The sequence below is a fragment of the Borostomias antarcticus genome (genome assembly GCF_949987555.1).
Source record: "Borostomias antarcticus genome assembly, chromosome: 19".
NCBI lineage: Eukaryota > Metazoa > Chordata > Actinopteri > Stomiiformes > Stomiidae > Borostomias > Borostomias antarcticus.
In genome coordinates this window covers 21,817,477-21,835,063 of record NC_140252.1, presented here as the reverse complement: position 1 = coordinate 21,835,063, position 17,587 = coordinate 21,817,477, and the positions used below count along the sequence as shown (strand labels likewise).

At 55.0% G+C, this 17,587-nt stretch overlaps 1 protein-coding gene across 1 annotated transcript in view; it reads left to right on the top strand.

The window, feature by feature from the left end:
- The window catches only part of ahr1b (aryl hydrocarbon receptor 1b), a gene marked incomplete at both ends in the record, with an annotated part of 37,724 nt that overhangs the window by 2,838 nt on the left and 17,299 nt on the right, over positions 1-17,587 (top strand). Inside the window, 4 exons of the mRNA XM_084454097.1 lie at positions 8,929-9,044; positions 14,265-14,354; positions 14,902-15,019; positions 16,854-16,987. Coding sequence (XP_084310223.1) covers positions 8,929-9,044; positions 14,265-14,354; positions 14,902-15,019; positions 16,854-16,987 — 458 coding nt within the window. The remainder of the gene's footprint in view (positions 1-8,928; positions 9,045-14,264; positions 14,355-14,901; positions 15,020-16,853; positions 16,988-17,587) is intronic.

Genomic DNA, 17,587 nt, shown 5'->3' with positions numbered 1-17,587 from the left:
TATCTGAATACAGCATGAACCTGTAGTATCTGAATGGATGACTGGGGTTAGGGTTAGGGTTAGGGTTAGATGAACCTGTAGTATATCTGAATGGATGACTGGTTCAATCCCTGAGGTCCCAGGTCACTCTGGTTCTGCTGAGGTTCATTCTTTTCATACGGAGATAAGAGGAGGTGCTTGTTCCTACGGAGATAAGAGGAGGAGCTTGTTCCTACAGAGATAAGAGGAGGTGCTTGTTCCTACAGAGATAAGAGGAGGTTCTTGTTCCTACAGAGATAAGAGGAGGTGCTTGTTCCTACAGAGATAAGAGGAGGTGCTTGTTCCTACAGAGATAAGAGGAGGAGCTTGTTCCTACAGAGATAAGAGAAGGTGCTTGTTCCTACGGAGATAAGAGGAGGAGCTTGTTCCTACGGAGATAAGAGGAGGTGCTTGTTCCTACAGAGATAAGAGGAGGTGCTTGTTCCTACAGAGATAAGAGGAGGTGCTTGTTCCTACAGAGATAAGAGGAGGTGCTTGTTCCTACGGAGATAAGAGGAGGTGCTTGTTCCTACGGCCTCCCCCTGCTCACAGAGGAGCTAAAGACACTGTGAGGAACACAGCAGACGCTGCCAGACGGGTTTTTTGGGTCTAGCGTACGGCTTGCCTCATCTCTTCACAATCCAAAGCAAAGTGTTAGGGCTTCATGATTGGGTTTTTAAACACAAGCACAAGAGCATTGTTTCTATTTTGGCCCGGTCTCCCCTGCAAATGATATAATTGATATCAATGGGACTAACCTGGTAAAATAAAGGTTAAAAAAAGAACACGTCTAAAGCATTAATGGCAGTACTAACTGTGTGGCAATGTGGCAAGCATATTCATTGACTGTTAATAACAAAGTGATTAACAATTCATGAATCCATGATTAATTTTTTATGAAGTGTACCTTAATGTTAAGCATTCCACTGGTCTGTTCATCATTTTAACATCAACTGCACTGGCCCTGAGGTGTGTGTTGTGGTGTAGCCAGCCCATTTCATTTCAAGCACAGAATGCACTCGAGGAACCCTGAGAACAAGCCGATCATTAGATCTGGTTTGGTAGGTGAAAAGGCTCCAGTCCAACAGAGACCAGATGTAAGGTGGAAGTTTACCAATAATGGCTTTGAAAAGAAACAAATCCCAGTGATAGTTACGCCTTAGAGAGAGAGGCCAGCCCACCTTATGAAGAAAGAACACGGTGGTGTCATAACTATCACCCGTCATAAATCTTCACAGTCCAAGGGTTTCAAGGTTGTCACGGAAGCATGTCTATAGATAGTGTCACCATAGTCTAATACTGATAGAAATACAGCTTGAACAATTCTCTTCCTGCTGAACATAGGAAAGCTAGAACGGTTTCTGTACAGGAAGCCAATTTTCACAAAGATCCACAGCATTGCACCACTGTTGGCCTCCATCATTAGACCTCTCCAATACTACCACACACACACATACACACACACACCTCATCTCCAGCCACTGCGCTGATTCTTCACTGGCCATGTTTCCATCTCTGAAGGGTAGGGTTGCACACAGGTGCTGTAATTCTTGGATGTTTGGACCCTGGACCAGTGGCTCTGGCTCCCTCCGTGTTCAAAAGCATTCGGTCATTAACGGTTCTGTCGCTTTAGCCGGTTCTCAGGGGGCAGAAGAACATATTTGTGATTTAGATCACAAGCATGTGTAAAAGTGTGTGAAGCGGTTGTTCGTCCTGTCCGATGAGCAAACAGAAGCGGACGAGAGGGCAAACATCTTTCCTGGTCAGCGGAGTGGGTTGTGCTAGGGACCCTTATCTCTGGAGCTGCTTGTTTGCTTCTCTCTAAGCTGAACATCACGCGTCATTGGTTCACGTCTGCTGTCGAGAGCGTGGTTCACCTGGGAGGCCCTGTCCCTCAGAGCGTGGTTCACCTGGGAGGCCCTGTCCCTCAGAGCGTGGTTCTCCTGGGAGGCCCTGTCCCTCAGAGCGTGGTTCTCCTGGGAGGCCCTGTCCCTCAGAGCGCTGTTCTCCTGGGAGGCCCTGTCCCTCAGAGCGTGGTTCACCTGGGAGGCCCTGTCCCTCAGAGCGTGGTTCTCCTGGGAGGCCCTGTCCCTCAGAGCGTGGTTCTCCTGGGAGGCCCTGTCCCTCAGAGGACGACCTACAACATGGACTCTGTCCTGGTCTCCAAGAGTACACATCTCTTTTTCTTAGTCTGACGACCATCCTGCTGAGTGTGTGTGTGTGTGTGTGTGTGTGTGTGTGTGTTTTGACAGTACATGTGCATTTCTGACTTTACCTCAAATTAACTGCTCTCTTAATTAGCACTTTTAAATATCTGAGAATCACAGCATACGATTAGCATTACTGCCTCATATTGCGATGTGCAACAATGACAGTAGTGTCAGGAATCAGGCTGGAATGGCGAGGCGTGCTGTGTGTGTGTTTGTGTGTGTGTGTGTTTGTGTGTGTGTGTGTGTGTGTGTGTGTGTGTGTGTGTTTGTGTGTGTTTGTGTGTGTGTGTGTGGCGGGTCCTGCTGTGTGGGTTTCCATTAGTTGCATGAATGTAACACAGCCCCCCTGCTGTGAAGGGTTACAGCTACAGTCCAGTGCAGTCCGGTCCGCTCCTCCTCTTCTAGGAGCTCTGTCCTGTACCCCCCCCCCCCCCCTCCGTTCCTCCTCTTCTAGGAGCTCTGTCCTGTACCCCCCCCCCCCCCCTCCGTTCCTCCTCTTCTAGGAGCTCTGTCCCGTATCCCCCCCCCCCCCCTCCGTTCCTCCTCTTCTAGGAGCTCTGTCCTGTACCCCCCCCCTCCTCCTCTTCTAGGAGCTCTGTCCCGTGCCCCCCCCCCCTCCGCTCCCCTGGTCCACCACCATTAAAAATTTATCAACCGACATTGCGCCGGCCTCTGGAACTGGGGGGCCCCGTGCCCCCAACTCACAAGCTGTTATATTTGATGGGTCAGTGTTTATGTCACACATGCTCAGTGCCACTCCTGTCTTCCCCAGAGAGGCCAGGGCTCCTAAACCAGTGTAGTTTGGCACGTGTTTAAATAAAATTGACTATGACTAGAGAGAGCCAGACAGTGTTGAGTCTGGTCTGAGCTCCTCCAGTGAAGTGTTGAGTGTGGTCAGAGTGGGTCAGTGAAGTGTTGAGTCTGGTCTGAGCTCCTCCAGTGAAGTGTTGAGTCTGGTCTGAGCTCCTCCAGTGAAGTGTTGAGTGTGGTCAGAGTGGGTCAGTGAAGTGTTGAGTGTGGTCAGAGTGGGTCAGTTAAGTGTTGAGTGTGGTCAGAGTGGGTCAGTGAAGTGTTGAGTGTGGTCAGAGTGGGTCAGTGAAGTGTTGAGTGTGGTCAGAGTGGGTCAGTAAAGTGTTGAGTCTGGTCTGAGCTCCTCCAGTGAAGTGTTGAGTGTGGTCAGAGTGGGTCAGTGAAGTGTTGAGTGTGGTCAGAGTGGGTCAGTAAAGTGTTGAGTGAGGTCAGAGTGGGTCAGTAAAGTGTTGAGTGTGGTCAGAGTGGGTCAGTAAAGTGTTGAGTGTGGTCAGAGTGGGTCAGTGAAGTGTTGAGTGTGGTCAGAGTGGGTCAGTAAAGTGTTGAGTGTGGTCAGAGTGGGTCAGTTAAGTGTTGAGTGTGGTCAGAGTGGGTCAGTTAAGTGTTGAGTGTGGTCAGAGTGGGTCAGTTAAGTGTTGAGTGAGGTCAGAGTGGGTCAGTTAAGTGTTGAGTGAGGTCAGAGCTAGGCAGCCGTCTGTCTGGGCCTCAGAGGGGGTTATAGAGCGGCCTGGTCTGGTTGAGGAGGGGGGTTAGAGAGCGGCCTGGTCTGGTTGAGGAGGGGGTTAGAGAGCGGCCTGGTCTGGTTGAGGAGGGGGGTTAGAGAGCGGCCTGGTCTGGTTGAGGAGGGGGTTATAGAGCGGCCTGGTCTGGTTGAGGAGGGGGTTATAGAGCGGCCTGGTCTGGTTGAGGAGGGGGTTATAGAGCGGCCTGGTCTGGACCTCAGAGGGGGTTATAGAGCGGCCTGGTCTGGACCTCAGAGGGGGTTATAGAGCGGCCTGGTCTGGTTGAGGAGGGGGTTATAGAGCGGCCTGGTCTGGTTGAGGAGGGGGGTTAGAGAGCGGCCTGGTCTGGTTGAGGAGGGGGGTTATAGAGCGGCCTGGTCTGGTTGAGGAGGGGGTTATAGAGCGGCCTGGTCTGGTTGAGGAGGGGGGTTATAGAGCGGCCTGGTCTGGTTGAGGAGGGGGGTTAGAGAGCGGCCTGGTCTGGTTGAGGAGGGGGTTATAGAGCGGCCTGGTCTGGACCTCAGAGGGGGTTATAGAGCGGCCTGGTCTGGTTGAGGAGGGGGTTATAGAGCGGCCTGGTCTGGACCTCAGAGGGGGTTATAGAGCGGCCTGGTCTGGTTGAGGAGGGGGTTATAGAGCGGCCTGGTCTGGTTGAGGAGGGGGTTATAGAGCGGCCTGGTCTGGACCTCAGAGGGGGTTATAGAGCGGCCTGGTCTGGACCTCAGAGGGGGTTATAGAGCGGCCTGGTCTGGTTGAGGAGGGGGTTATAGAGCGGCCTGGTCTGGTTGAGGAGGGGGTTATAGAGCGGCCTGGTCTGGTTGAGGAGGGGGTTATAGAGCGGCCTGGTCTGGTTGAGGAGGGGGTTATAGAGCGGCCTGGTCTGGACCTCAGAGGGGGTTATAGAGCGGCCTGGTCTGGACCTCAGAGGGGGTTAGAGAGCGGCCTGGTCTGGACCTCAGAGGGGGTTAGAGAGCGGCCTGGTCTGGTTGAGGAGGGGGGTTAGAGAGCGGCCTGGTCTGGTTGAGGAGGGGGTTAGAGAGTGGCCTGGTCTGGTTGAGGAGGGGTGTTAGAGAGCGGCCTGGTCTGGTTGAGGAGGGGGTTAGAGAGCGGCCTGGTCTGGTTGAGGAGGGGGGTTAGAGAGCGGCCTGGTCTGGTTGAGGAGGGGGGTTAGAGAGCGGCCTGGTCTGGTTGAGGAGGGGGGTTAGAGAGCGGCCTGGTCTGGTTGAGGAGGGGGGTTAGAGAGCGGCCTGGTCTGGTTGAGGAGGGGGTTAGAGAGCGGCCTGGTCTGGTTGAGGAGGGGGTTAGAGAGTGGCCTGGTCTGGTTGAGGAGGGGGGTTAGAGAGCGGCCTGGTCTGGTTGAGGGGGGGGGTTAGAGAGCGGCCTGGTCTGGTTGAGGAGGGGGGTTAGAGAGTGGCCTGGTCTGGTTGAGGAGGGGGGTTATAGAGCGGCCTGGTCTGGTTGAGGAGGGGGGTTATAGAGCGGCCTGGTCTGGTTGAGGAGGGGGGTTATAGAGCGGCCTGGTCTGGTTGAGGAGGGGGGTTAGAGAGCGGCCTGGTCTGGTTGAGGAGGGGGGTTAGAGAGCGGCCTGGTCTGGTTGAGGAGGGGGGTTATAGAGCGGCCTGGTCTGGTTGAGGAGGGGGGTTAGAGAGCGGCCTGGTCTGGTTGAGGAGGGGGGTTATAGAGCGGCCTGGTCTGGTTGAGGAGGGGGGTTATAGAGCGGCCTGGTCTGGTTGAGGAGGGGGGTTATAGAGCGGCCTGGTCTGGTTGAGGAGGGGGGTTAGAGAGCGGCCTGGTCTGGGCCTCAGAGGGGGGTTAGAGAGCGGCCTGGTCTGGTTGAGGAGGGGGTTAGAGAGTGGTCTGGTCTGGTTGAGGAGGGGGGTTAGAGAGCGGCCTGGTCTGGTTGAGGAGGGGGGTTAGAGAGCGGCCTGGTCTGGTTGAGGAGGGGGGTTAGAGAGCGGCCTGGTCTGGGCCTCAGAGGGGGGTTAGAGAGCGGCCTGGTCTGGTTGAGGAGGGGGGTTAGAGAGCGGCCTGGTCTGGTTGAGGAGGGGGGTTAGAGAGTGGCCTGGTCTGGTTGAGGGGGGGGGTTATAGAGCGGCCTGGTCTGGTTGAGGAGGGGGGTTAGAGAGCGGCCTGGTCTGGTTGAGGAGGGGGGTTAGAGAGCGGCCTGGTCTGGGCCTCAGAGGGGGTTAGAGAGCGGCCTGGTCTGGTTGAGGAGGGGGGTTAGAGAGCGGCCTGGTCTGGTTGAGGAGGGGGGTTAGAGAGCGGCCTGGTCTGGTTGAGGAGGGGGGTTAGAGAGCGGCCTGGTCTGGTTGAGGAGGGGGGTTAGAGAGCGGCCTGGTCTGGTTGAGGAGCTCCTGTTTTGATGTTTCTATTGCGTGTTGAGCTGCCGCCGCTTGTCTCATTATGTGCACGGACCCGTGTTCAGTAAACGGGCGCTCCCGTGTTCAGCAGAGTGCTCCCGGCGCCCCGGGCAACGGTGTGTCACAGGCATCTGCTGCAGTGATGTCATGAAACACGTGACGCGGCGCCGGCGTTAATACTGCATGGCCCCCATGCCCCTCCCCCCCTCCGCTGCCCTGGGCGCTCACTCAGACAGGCGTGAGGGAGCGAGCTCCAGGCTGGTCCCGCTCTCAGGACGATCCCTCTGTCCTACCGCACTGACTGGCAGAGCAACACAGATCTCCATATGACTCGCATGATTCCCCATAGAATATCACAACGCTGTGCATATTTGATATCCCTTGGATCAGGAGCCGGAGGTGAATCCAGAATGGGACAGTGGATGGGAGCTCCAACCAGGTCAGGACTGACAGCAGCTTTCACCACGGCCTTGTTGCTTTGTGTTAGAGATGTGTGTGTCGTAGGAGTGTGGGGTTGCAGGAGTCGCTCACGTCACCCTCAGTCATACTCCCAGAGAGGAGCGGACGCTGGCGCTGTATCTCTCATGGCCCACTGGGAGCTAGGTGGCCTCTGGCTCCCCCGAGATAGATGGTCGACACCCGCCGGAAAAAATCTGTGGTATTTCATAGATTCCTCTTCCCCTCGCAGTCGTTATTGAATGAGTTAATTGTGTCGTGGGTTGGGGGGTTGAGGTCCATACACCAGCTTTTTAATTGAGTCACTCATCTTTGTTCAGTGAGGCAGCTCTCTCAGAAAGCCAGCGCTAGCGAGGCCTAATTGTGCCAGTGTGGTTAATTCCTGTTTCAGCAGAGGACTTCCCAACTCACCCCCGCCTTCTCCCAGCATGCCCAGAGGAGCGATGTGTGTACTGACCCACGAACAGCCGCCCAAGCACGCTCCTGGACCTGTGTCACTGTGAGAAGTGAGCTAGCGGCCGTGGGTCCGTGTGAGCGAGAGACACTGTGGGAGCGTTTCCTCAAGCTGTCTCCTCCAGACACTGCAGACGCTGGAGCCCATATTGGCCTGTTGGGTTAGGGTTTGGGTTAGGGTTAGGGTTAGGGTTAGGGTTAGGGTTAGGGTTAGGGTTAGGGTCTTTCGTGTGGACTAATGTCCGGATCTCAAGTGATTATCGTCCCATTAGATCAGAACAGAAGCCGTTCCATTTTCTTTCCTGTCTCCGTCGTCGTGGCGCCCAGGTGCTCGCCAGGATCCTGAGAAGAGAGCGCGGTTGCCGTGGTTGCGAGCCGACAGCTCGGCCTCGGTGGACTTTAGCCTGGCGCCGGCGGGTAACCATGGGAACCGGGCGGGAACGCTCTCTCCGCCTTTGAAGGGACAGGAAGACGTGAAAGAGACAGGGCTTAAGTCTCCTCCTTCTCCTCTTGACCGAGTCATAACAGGGCCTAACCTTACTGAGAGAGGATCCAGGAGCTCTGGTTAGTCTGGTTTAGTGAGGACTCGGCCTAGAGGACAGCTCAAGCCGTTTGATGATGTACAACCAAAACCAGTCAACTTCCTCAGTCATCCCATAGAGCCACAGTAAATGCACGGGGATCGTTAGCAGGAACAGGTGTCCTGTGTGGTGAGAGCCCGTACAGTGAGCTAATGGCTGGCCTTCACCTTTGACCCCTCTATTGTCACCCCAGCAGCTAACCTCCCCTCAGACATGCCAAGAACACCAGATAACAATAGCTGGGTAGATGGACTGGTCACCCCTGCAGAGAGTAGTGTGTCCAAGTCCAGCCCAACCACTGTCAGGGTCATAGGTCAGAGGTCAGGTCATTTACACAGCGCCTCAGAGTAGGAGTGCTGATCTGGGATAAGACCAGAGGTTCTGTGGGGAAACACATCAGAGGTAGGAGTGCTGGTCTGGGATCAGACCAGAGGTTCCGTGGGGAAACACATCAGAGGTAGGAGTGCTGATCTGGGATCAGACCAGAGGTTCTGTGAGGATAGAGTGACCTTTCTCTCACCGCTCACTAATGTGTTTTCCACGTTCTGGCAGCAAAGAGAAAAGGGCACTGTCCTTCCCTCTCTCCCCCTCCCTCTCTCCCCCTCCGCCAGGAGAAGTCATAGACGCGCCCCCCCCCTCCCTCACCCGTCTCCTCCAGGTCACCTGCCTCATTGTGTTTCATCTCTCCATCCGTAGGTCAGTTCAGTCACATCCTGGACGGATGCTCCCTCCGCCCGCTGTTCTGTCTGTCCTTCCCCTCCTCCCCCTGTTCTGTCCGCCCCCTCCCTTGCCGTTCTGTCATCCTCCCCCTCCGCCCCCTGTTCTGTCATCCTCCCCCTCCGCCCCCTGTTCTGTCCCAGCGTCCCGCGCCTCAGCCTCAGCCTCAGCCTCAGCCTCAGTCTCAGCCTCAGCCTCTCTCTGAAAACGAGCCCAACACATCAGGAGCACTTAGGAGTGACGGGCTGGGACCCAGACACGGGCCATTAGCATGGCCTAGACCCGCTCTGCCTCCCACTGCATGCTGGGAAACCTGGCTCGCTGCCATGCTCTAACTATTCACAGATCGCTCCAGGCGGGTTTGGGTTTTTTAATTCATGAATTTGATCAGTTTCAAGTTGTTTTTTTTTATTGGTGTGAGTGACAGTTATTTGAATTAGCCTTTTCACCGTTAGTATTTAATCAATGTTTAATGAGCGAGGGTTGTTATACATGTGGGTACTCTACTACACATAAAGCATTCTGACATTCACAGCGGTTCTTGGTAAACATTATTCCGGACTAACACTCCCCCGCATCTCTCTCTCTCTCCCTTCCCCAGTTGCCCTGAAGAACCACACTTGCAATGGGTTGACGCCCAACAGCAGTAACCATGACAACAGCAAGACGGCAGAGCTGGTGGACGGCTGGATGCCAGAGGGTGAACTCCTGCTGCAGGTCAGTAGTACTACAGTACTACTAATAGATACTATATATAATAATACTACAGTAGATATAGGAGGGTGAACTCCTGCTGCAGGTCAGTAGTACTACAGTACTACTAATAGATACTATATATAATAATACTACAGTAGATATAGGAGGGTGCCACATGAGGGTAAAGGCCTTTTCTCAGGAAGTTTTCATGAATGAAATACTGATGAACAGATGTGAGATTAGTTAGTGTTGGTTTGATTTATACATACCAATACAAAATGGGGCTTTTATGTTTGGCATAAATATTTCCTGTTATCTGACACTAATTTATTTACCTGACATATTTATATTAATCTGGATTCAAGATGTAGGAGGTGTTCCACCTTGGTGGTCGCTGACAGACCTAACCATAACCCTTTCTCCTAAACTCACCAGAGCTCCTAACCCCAACCCTTTCTTCTAAACTCACCAGAGCTCCTAACCCCAACCCTTTCTCCTAAACTCACCAGAGCTCCTAACCCCAACCCTTTCTCCTAAACTCACCAGAGCTCCTAACCCCAACCCTTTCTCCTAAACTCACCAGAGCTCCTAACCCCAACCCTTTCTCCTAAACTCACCAGAGCTCCTAACCCCAACCCTTTCTCCTAAACTCACCAGAGCTCCTAACCCCAACCCTTTCTCCTAAACTCACCAGAGCTCCTAACCCCAACCCTTTCTCCTAAACTCACCAGAGCTCCTAACCCCAACCCTTTCTTCTGAGCTCACTGGAGCTCTTGACACCGGCAGAAGCCCAATCAGCTCTCAGCTCCGGGGACGTTGATGATGAGTGTTGGGACTGGTACACATTAGTGCATCAGATAAATATCCAATCACGCTGCCGGTTCCTTTACCCACTTGGTTCAGCCCAGCGGTGGGGGGGTCAACGTCTCTGAACACAGGCTGAGCACGTGAGAGTGAGAAGGAGAAAGTGCTTCATAAATTCACCATTAATACAAAATGGGACAAAATACGCTAGGAAAGGTGGACGGGGGGAGAGAGAGAGAGAGAGAGAGGGGGGGGGAGGGAGAGAGAGGGAAAGAGAGAGAGGGGAAAGACAGAGAGAGAGAGAGAGAGAGAGAGAGCAAATACGCTAGGAAAGGTGGACGGGGAGAGAGAGAGGGAGAGAGAGAGAGAAAGAGGGAAAGAGAGAGAGAGAGAGAGAGAGAGAGGGTATAGACAGTGTGTTGGGGGGAGCGGCAGCGCGAGGAGGAGAGGAAGAGATAGAATAAGGTAGTGGATGGGGTGTGAGGCTGATGAAGAGGTGGAGGTGAGGCTGAGGAGGAGGTGAGGCTGAGGAGGAGGTGGAGGTGAGGCTGAGGAGGAGGTGGAGGTGAGGCTGAGGAGGAGGTGAGGCTGAGGAGGAGGTGGAGGTGAGGCTGAGGAGGAGGTGGAGGTGAGGCTGAGGAGGAGGTGAGGCTGAGGAGGAGGTGGAGGTGAGGCTGAGGAGGAGGTGAGGCTGAGGAGGAGGTGAGGCTGATGAGGAGGTGGAGGTGAGGCTGAGGAGGAGGTGGAGGTGAGGCTGAGGAGGAGGTGGAGGTGAGGCTGAGGAGGAGGTGAGGCTGAGGAGGAGGTGGAGGTGAGGCTGAGGAGGAGGTGGAGGTGAGGCTGAGGAGGAGGTGGAGGTGAGGCTGAGGAGGAGGTGAGGCTGAGGAGGAGGTGGAGGTGAGGCTGAGGAGGAGGTGAGGCTGAGGAGGAGGTGGAGGTGAGGCTGAGGAGGAGGTGGAGGTGAGGCTGAGGAGGAGGTGAGGCTGAGGAGGAGGTGGAGGTGAGGCTGAGGAGGAGGTGAGGCTGAGGAGGAGGTGGAGGTGAGGCTGAGGAGGAGGTGGAGGTGAGGCTGAGGAGGAGGTGGAGGTGAGGCTGAGGAGGAGGTGAGGCTGAGGAGGAGGTGGAGGTGAGGCTGAGGAGGAGGTGGAGGTGAGGCTGAGGAGGAGGTGAGGCTGAGGAGGAGGTGGAGGTGAGGCTGAGGAGGAGGTGAGGCTGAGGAGGAGGTGAGGCTAAGGAGGAGGTGGAGGTGAGGCTGAGGAGGAGGTGGAGGTGAGGCTGAGGAGGAGGTGAGGCTGAGGAGGAGGTGGAGGTGAGGCTGAGGAGGAGGTGGAGGTGAGGCTGAGGAGGAGGTGAGGCTGAGGAGGAGGTGGAGGTGAGGCTCATTCAGACTGACCATCCTGTCTCTGCTGTTCCATTTCAGACACTTGGTCATGAATTATAGAGCGACCTTGAAGCCATTCATAACTTATTATTTATAAGGGGGGTAAAACAACAGTAGAAAAAGTATTCTTTGATATCCTCCATATTAGGGAGCCTTTCTGGTTCCAGGTCTCTGCTCTCTCAGCTCACTGAAACAAGCGTCTCATCCCCGTGCAGTCAGACCACATACAGACGCTGAGCGGGGTCCAGCCCAGAGAGAGGGGGGAGGGAGGGGGGAGGAGAGAGAGTGTGTGTTTGCTCTCTGCAGGGTTCAGCCCAGAGAACACAAACAGGCTGTACACAACACCATCGCCATGCCAACAGCTCTGTCTGGCTAGCTGGATGTGTTGTCTGTCTCTCAGTGAATAGAATAGAATAGAACAGAACAGAACAGAACAGAACAGAATAGAATAGAATAGAATAGAATAGAATAGAATAGAATAGAATAGAATAGAATAGAATAGAATAGAATAGAATAGAAAGAATGTTTTGGTCCTCTGTCCATCAGTGTCATATTCCTAGTGAGGACGGTCCGGTGCTGCAGCTCTGGACTTGCGCACGTTCACGGGGCCATGAAATATTAAAAATACATATTTGATGAGTTTGGTGACTTCCTGAGCCTGGACAGCCCTTGAGAGAGGGAGGGGGGGGGGGGCTGGACAGCCCTTGAGAGAGGGAGGGGGGGGGGGGGGCGGGGGGGTGGACAGCCCTTGAGAGAGGGAGGGGGGGGGGGGCTGGACAGCCCTTGAGAGAGGGAGGGGGGGGGGGCTGGACAGCCCTTGAGAGAGGGAGGGGGGGGGGTGGACAGCCCTTGAGAGAGGGGGGGGGGGGTGGACAGCTCTTGGGGGGGGGGGGGGCGCTGGACAGCCCTTGAGGGGGGGGACGCTGGACAGCCCTTGAGGGGGGGGGACGCTGGACAGCCCTTGAGAGAGGGGGGGGGGGTGGACAGGCCTTGAGAGAGAGGGGGGGGGGGGTGGACAGCCCTTGAGAGAGATGGGGGGGGGCGCTGGACAGCCCTTGAGGGGGGGGGGACGCTGGACAGCCCTTGAGAGAAGGAGGGGGGGGGGGGGGGGGGACAGGCATTGAGAGAGGGAGGGGTGGGGGGGGGGACAGGCATTGAGAGAGGGAGGGGGGGGGGGTGGACAGGCATTGAGAGAGGGAGGGGGGGGGGTGGACAGGCATTGAGAGAGGGAGGGGGGGGGGGTGGACAGGCATTGAGAGAGCGGGAGGGGGGGCGCTGCAGACAGATGAATCTAAATATTTATACACAGAGCCTGGTCGTCACAGTTTGTGTGTGTGTGGGGGGGGGGGTGTTTGTGTACAGCGTGGGTGTTGGGACGGGGGATGGTGGGGGGGTGGGGTACGGGAGGCAGAAGCATCTCACCACGGTTAGGGAGGACAGGGGGAGAGGTGTGAGTCTGTATCTGCCAGGCTGCCCAACATGGCCACACGCCTGCATCGTCGCGCTGTCACAAGCTGTACGAGCAGAAACTACAGGCTACGACAGCAGGGAGCCTGTGGCACCTTCATTATAGTCCACAGCTCTGTAGAAACACCATCAGGTCCCAGTGCCTGCAGGCCTGGGGTTGAGCACAGAGGCTCTTCTAGGATGACTGAGTTGTTGCATTATTATGGTCCCTGGTGAACATAACTCCCAGAGAAGAGCAGTAATGATGGTGGACAGCAGGCCGGAGAGGGCCTCCTGTCTGGCTCACTGGACTGAACCAGGCTGGCCGTGGGGCAGCTGCCCTGTGCTGCCCTCAGTGGGCTGTAGAAGGGGCTGGACAGGGCAAACAGGGGGGGGGGGGGCAGGGCAGCTGCCCTCAGTGGGCTGTAGAAGGGGCTGGACAGGGCAGACAGGGGGGGGGCAGGGCAGCTGCCATCAGTGGGCTGTAGAAGGGGCTGGCAGGCAGCATGGCGTCGCCCTCCAGCACTGTGATTGGGGGGGACAAGGTGTGAGTCACAACTGTATGTGGCTTTGTTTATCTGTCTCACACTCCTCCCCCATTTAACCTTATTTCCTCCGTTTCACTCTCTCTGGGTCTGTCCCAATTCAAGGGTTGCATCCTACCTAGGCCGGATTTGAAGGCTGCTACATCACAATGGGGCAACAAGTGCTGTCCCAATTCATGTGTTCGTGCATTCAAGCACCCTTCTCAAGGGTGAAGCCATTTTGAAAACTGTCCGGTTTTCTCTAGGCTTGTCTGATCTTTCATTTCATTTCAAACCTTTATTTATACTTGTAAAGCACTGAGGTTTCCCTCATTTACAGTGTTGACAAGTTCACACAGATACACAAATAACAGAACAAATATGATATACAATAATAATAATAATAATAATAATAATAATAATAATAATAATAGTAATAATAATAGTAATAATAATAATAATTAAAAACAAGTCGAAGTACAAATGCCAAGAGCCAAGGATTTAAACTCTGTGACTGAAGGAAGTACCTCAATCTTTAGTCTGTTGTAGAGTATTCCAGGTATAAGGAGCATCATGGACAAAAGCAGATCTACCGAGTTCAGAATGAACACGAGGATCTAAGAGGCCTGTCCGGCCCTTGTCAAATCCAACAGGGTGGGAAAGTGAAAACATGCGCCCCTAGCGGATTTGTTCCTATCGGAGAGGAGTTTCAATGTAACCTCCCATAGACCGGATTTTCTAATAATTACTACGAAGCCATTTTGGTGAAGTTATCAAAACAAAAACTTGTGAGTGTCTTTACAGTAATAACCTACTAACTGTGAGAATTTCAAACAGTATTTCGCCTGTGTATCTGTGCTTCTCCACAGCCAGTGAGTCAGCGCGTTGCTCTGTATCTGTGCTTCTCCACAGCCAGTGAGTCAGCGCGTTGCTCTGTATCTGTGCTTCTCCTCAGCCAGTGAGTCAGCGCGTTGCTCTGTATCTGTGCTTCTCCTAACACAGCCAGTGAGTCACGCGTTGCTCTGTATCTGTGCTTCTCCACAGCCAGTGAGTCACGCGTTGCTCTGTATCTGTGCTTCTCCACAGGCGCTGAGCGGCTTCATCCTGGTCATCACCGCAGAGGGGATCATATTCTACTGCTCTCACACCATCCAGGATTACCTGGGCTTTCATCAGGTACTCATTCCAGTCTTTATGCTCCCCTCCGCCCCAGCGAGAGCACAGCCGACTACAGGCATCCTTCTACCAGGGAACTACTTGGTCCTATGTTTTGCAACTGCAACAAAAAAAAGAAAGAGTGTACATTTCTAAAAATTAAAAATAAAATAAAAACATGTATATGAAGAGAGCTACATTAAGGTAGCTAAAAGCTCGAGAGAGTATGGCTCTGCTGTGTGGGTTTGGAGGCCAGGTTTGGAGGTTTGAAGGCCAGGTTTGGAGGTTTCAATGCCAGGTCTAGAGGTTTCAAGGCCAGGTTTGGAGGTTTCGAGGCGAGGTTTGGAGGTTTCGAGGCCAGGTTTGGAGGTTTCGAGGCCAGATTTGGAGGTTTCGAGGCCAGGTTTGGAGGTTTCGAGGCCAGATTTGGAGGTTTCGAGGCCAGGTTTGGAGGTTTCGAGGCCAGGTTTGGAGGTTTCGAGGCCAGGTTTGGTGGTTTCGAGGCCAGGTTTGGAGGTTTCAAGGCCAGGTTTGGAGGTTTGGAGCTAAAGGCCCTCCTCTGTTCCAGACGGACGTCATGCACCAGAGCGTGTTCGAGCTCATCCACACCGAGGACCAGCAGGAGTTCAGGAGGAACCTGCACTGGGCCCTCAACCCTCCATGCACAGCACACTCCCCCCAAGCAGGTCAGTCTCTCTCTAGTCTCTCCTCCACGAGACACCTCCTCTACTGCTCTCTCTCTAGTCTCTCCTCCACTAGACACCTCCTCTACTCCTCTCTCTCTAGTCTCTCCTCCACGAGACACCTCCTCTACTGCTCTCTCTCTAGTATCTCCTCCACTAGACACCTCCTCTACTGCTCTCTCTCTAGTATCTCCTCCACGAGACACCTCCTCTACTGCTCTCTCTCTAGTCTCTCCTCCACTAGACACCTCCTCTACTGCTCTCTCTCTAGTATCTCCTCCACTAGACACCTCCTCTACTGCTCTCTCTCTAGTATCTCCTCCACGAGACACCTCCTCTACTGCTCTCTCTCTAGTCTCTCCTCCACTCCCCCCAAGCAGGTCAGTCTCTCTTTAGTCCCTCCTCCACTAGACACCTCCTCCACTCCTCTCTCTAGTCTCTCCTCCACACTCAGCCCTCCTAGCCGTATAGCCTGAGCAGCTCATAGTTCCAGCTGTGCAGGTCAGGGATGAGGCCCCACCAGGCCAGCGGGGCAGGTCAGGGATGAGGCCTCACCAGGCCGGGCCTCCCTGTCTCACACCAGGCCAGCGGGGCAGGTCAGGGATGAGGCCCCACCAGGCCAGGCCTCCCTGTCTCACACCAGGCCAGGGGGGCAGGTCAGAGATGAGGCCTCCCTGTCTCACACCAGGCCAGCGGGGCAGGTCAGGGATGAGGCCTCCCTGTCTCACACCAGGCCAGCGGGGCAGGTCAGGGATGAGGCCCCACCAGGCCGGGCCTCCCTGTCTCACACCAGGCCAGCGGGGCAGGTCAGGGATGAGGCCTCCCTGTCTCACACCAGGCCAGCGGGGCAGGTCAGGGATGAGGCCTCCCTGTCTCACACCAGGCCAGCGGGGCAGGTCAGGGATGAGGCCTCTCTGTCTCACACCAGGCCAGGGGGGCAGGTCAGGGATGAGGCCTCCCTGTCTCACACCAGGCCAGCGGGGCAGGTCAGGGATGAGGCCTCTCTGTCTCACACCAGGCCAGCGGGGCAGGTCAGGGATGAGGCCTCCCTGTCTCACACCAGGCCAGGGGGGCAGGTCAGGGATGAGGCCTCCCTGTCTCACACCAGGCCAGCGGGGCAGGTCAGGGATGAGGCCTCTCTGTCTCACACCAGGCCAGCGGGGCAGGTCAGGGATGAGGCCTCCCTGTCTCACACCAGGCCAGCGGGGCAGGTCAGGGATGAGGCCTCCCTGTCTCACACCAGGCCAGGGGGGCAGGTCAGGGATGAGGCCTCCCTGTCTCACACCAGGCCAGCGGGGCAGGTCAGGGATGAGGCCTCCCTGTCTCACACCAGGCCAGGGGGGCAGCGCGTGTGGAGGGGGGAAAGGTGACCTTTAACAGAAGCACTGCTAAATGTTAGAGCGCACACACACACACACACACACACACACGTCCGCTCTAATTACAGAGGGGCTGGTCTTCACCCCCGTACCTCCAGACAGGAGGCTGACAGACACACACACACACACACACCCTACACACACATAGACACAAACACCCTACACACACACACACAACGCACACAGTACACACACACAAACACAAGCACATCCTCTCTCTCTCTCTCTCTCTCACACATACACACACATACACACACACACACCCACAGAGCTGACAAGGGCCAGGGGGCAAGTGCGTCCTGTCCGTTTAAATGACAGTTTGTATGTTGGTAATAAAGGCTTAATAATAATAGTAATAACAAAGCTTTTCCATGGAACAGTATATTTTCTCTCTAGCTGGATGTTTCTGGACCTAACCGTAGAACATCTAACTGGATGTTCTGATGTTGTTTTCTCAGATGGCCAGCTCATCCCCAGCTCCTCCCTGGTGACCTATGACCCCGACCAGCTTCCCCCCGAGAACTCCTCCTTCCTGGAGCGGAGCTTCGCCTGTCGCTTCCGCTGCCTCCTAGACAACTCCTCCGGCTTCCTGGTGTGCACCCGTAATGTTCCTCCTGTGTGCGTGCATGCGTTTGTGTGTGTGTGTGTGTGTGTGTGTGTGTGTGTGTGTGTGTGTGCGCCCCGTGAGTCAGGACTCACCTCCAGACATCAGGCTGTGCCACTGTGCCTGGGTCCCATGACTCAGCTGAGCTCCAGAACAAAGGCCTGGGAATGCCCATGTCTGGCTGGCCGAGGGGCCCCTGGGTATCCCAGAGGCCCCCCACCCCCCAGGACTGCCATACCCCCCCCCAGACATACACACCACACACACACACACCACACACACACACACCACACACAGCATATCCCTCCGCTTTCCAGGGCTACCATAGCCCCCCCCAGACACAAACACCCCACACAGCGTGTCCCTCCCACAGTGGCCCACCAGCCTCTCCCTCAGCCAGGAACCCTGTCACCATTGGTCGGTATTGGTCAGTATTGGTCGGGATTGGTCAGCATCGGTCAGCATTGGTCAGTATTGGTCAGCATTGGTCAGCATTGGTCAGCATTGGTCATTATTGGTCATTATTTGTCATTATTGGTCAGCATTGGTCAGCATTGGTCAGCATTGGTCAGCATTGGTCAGCATTGG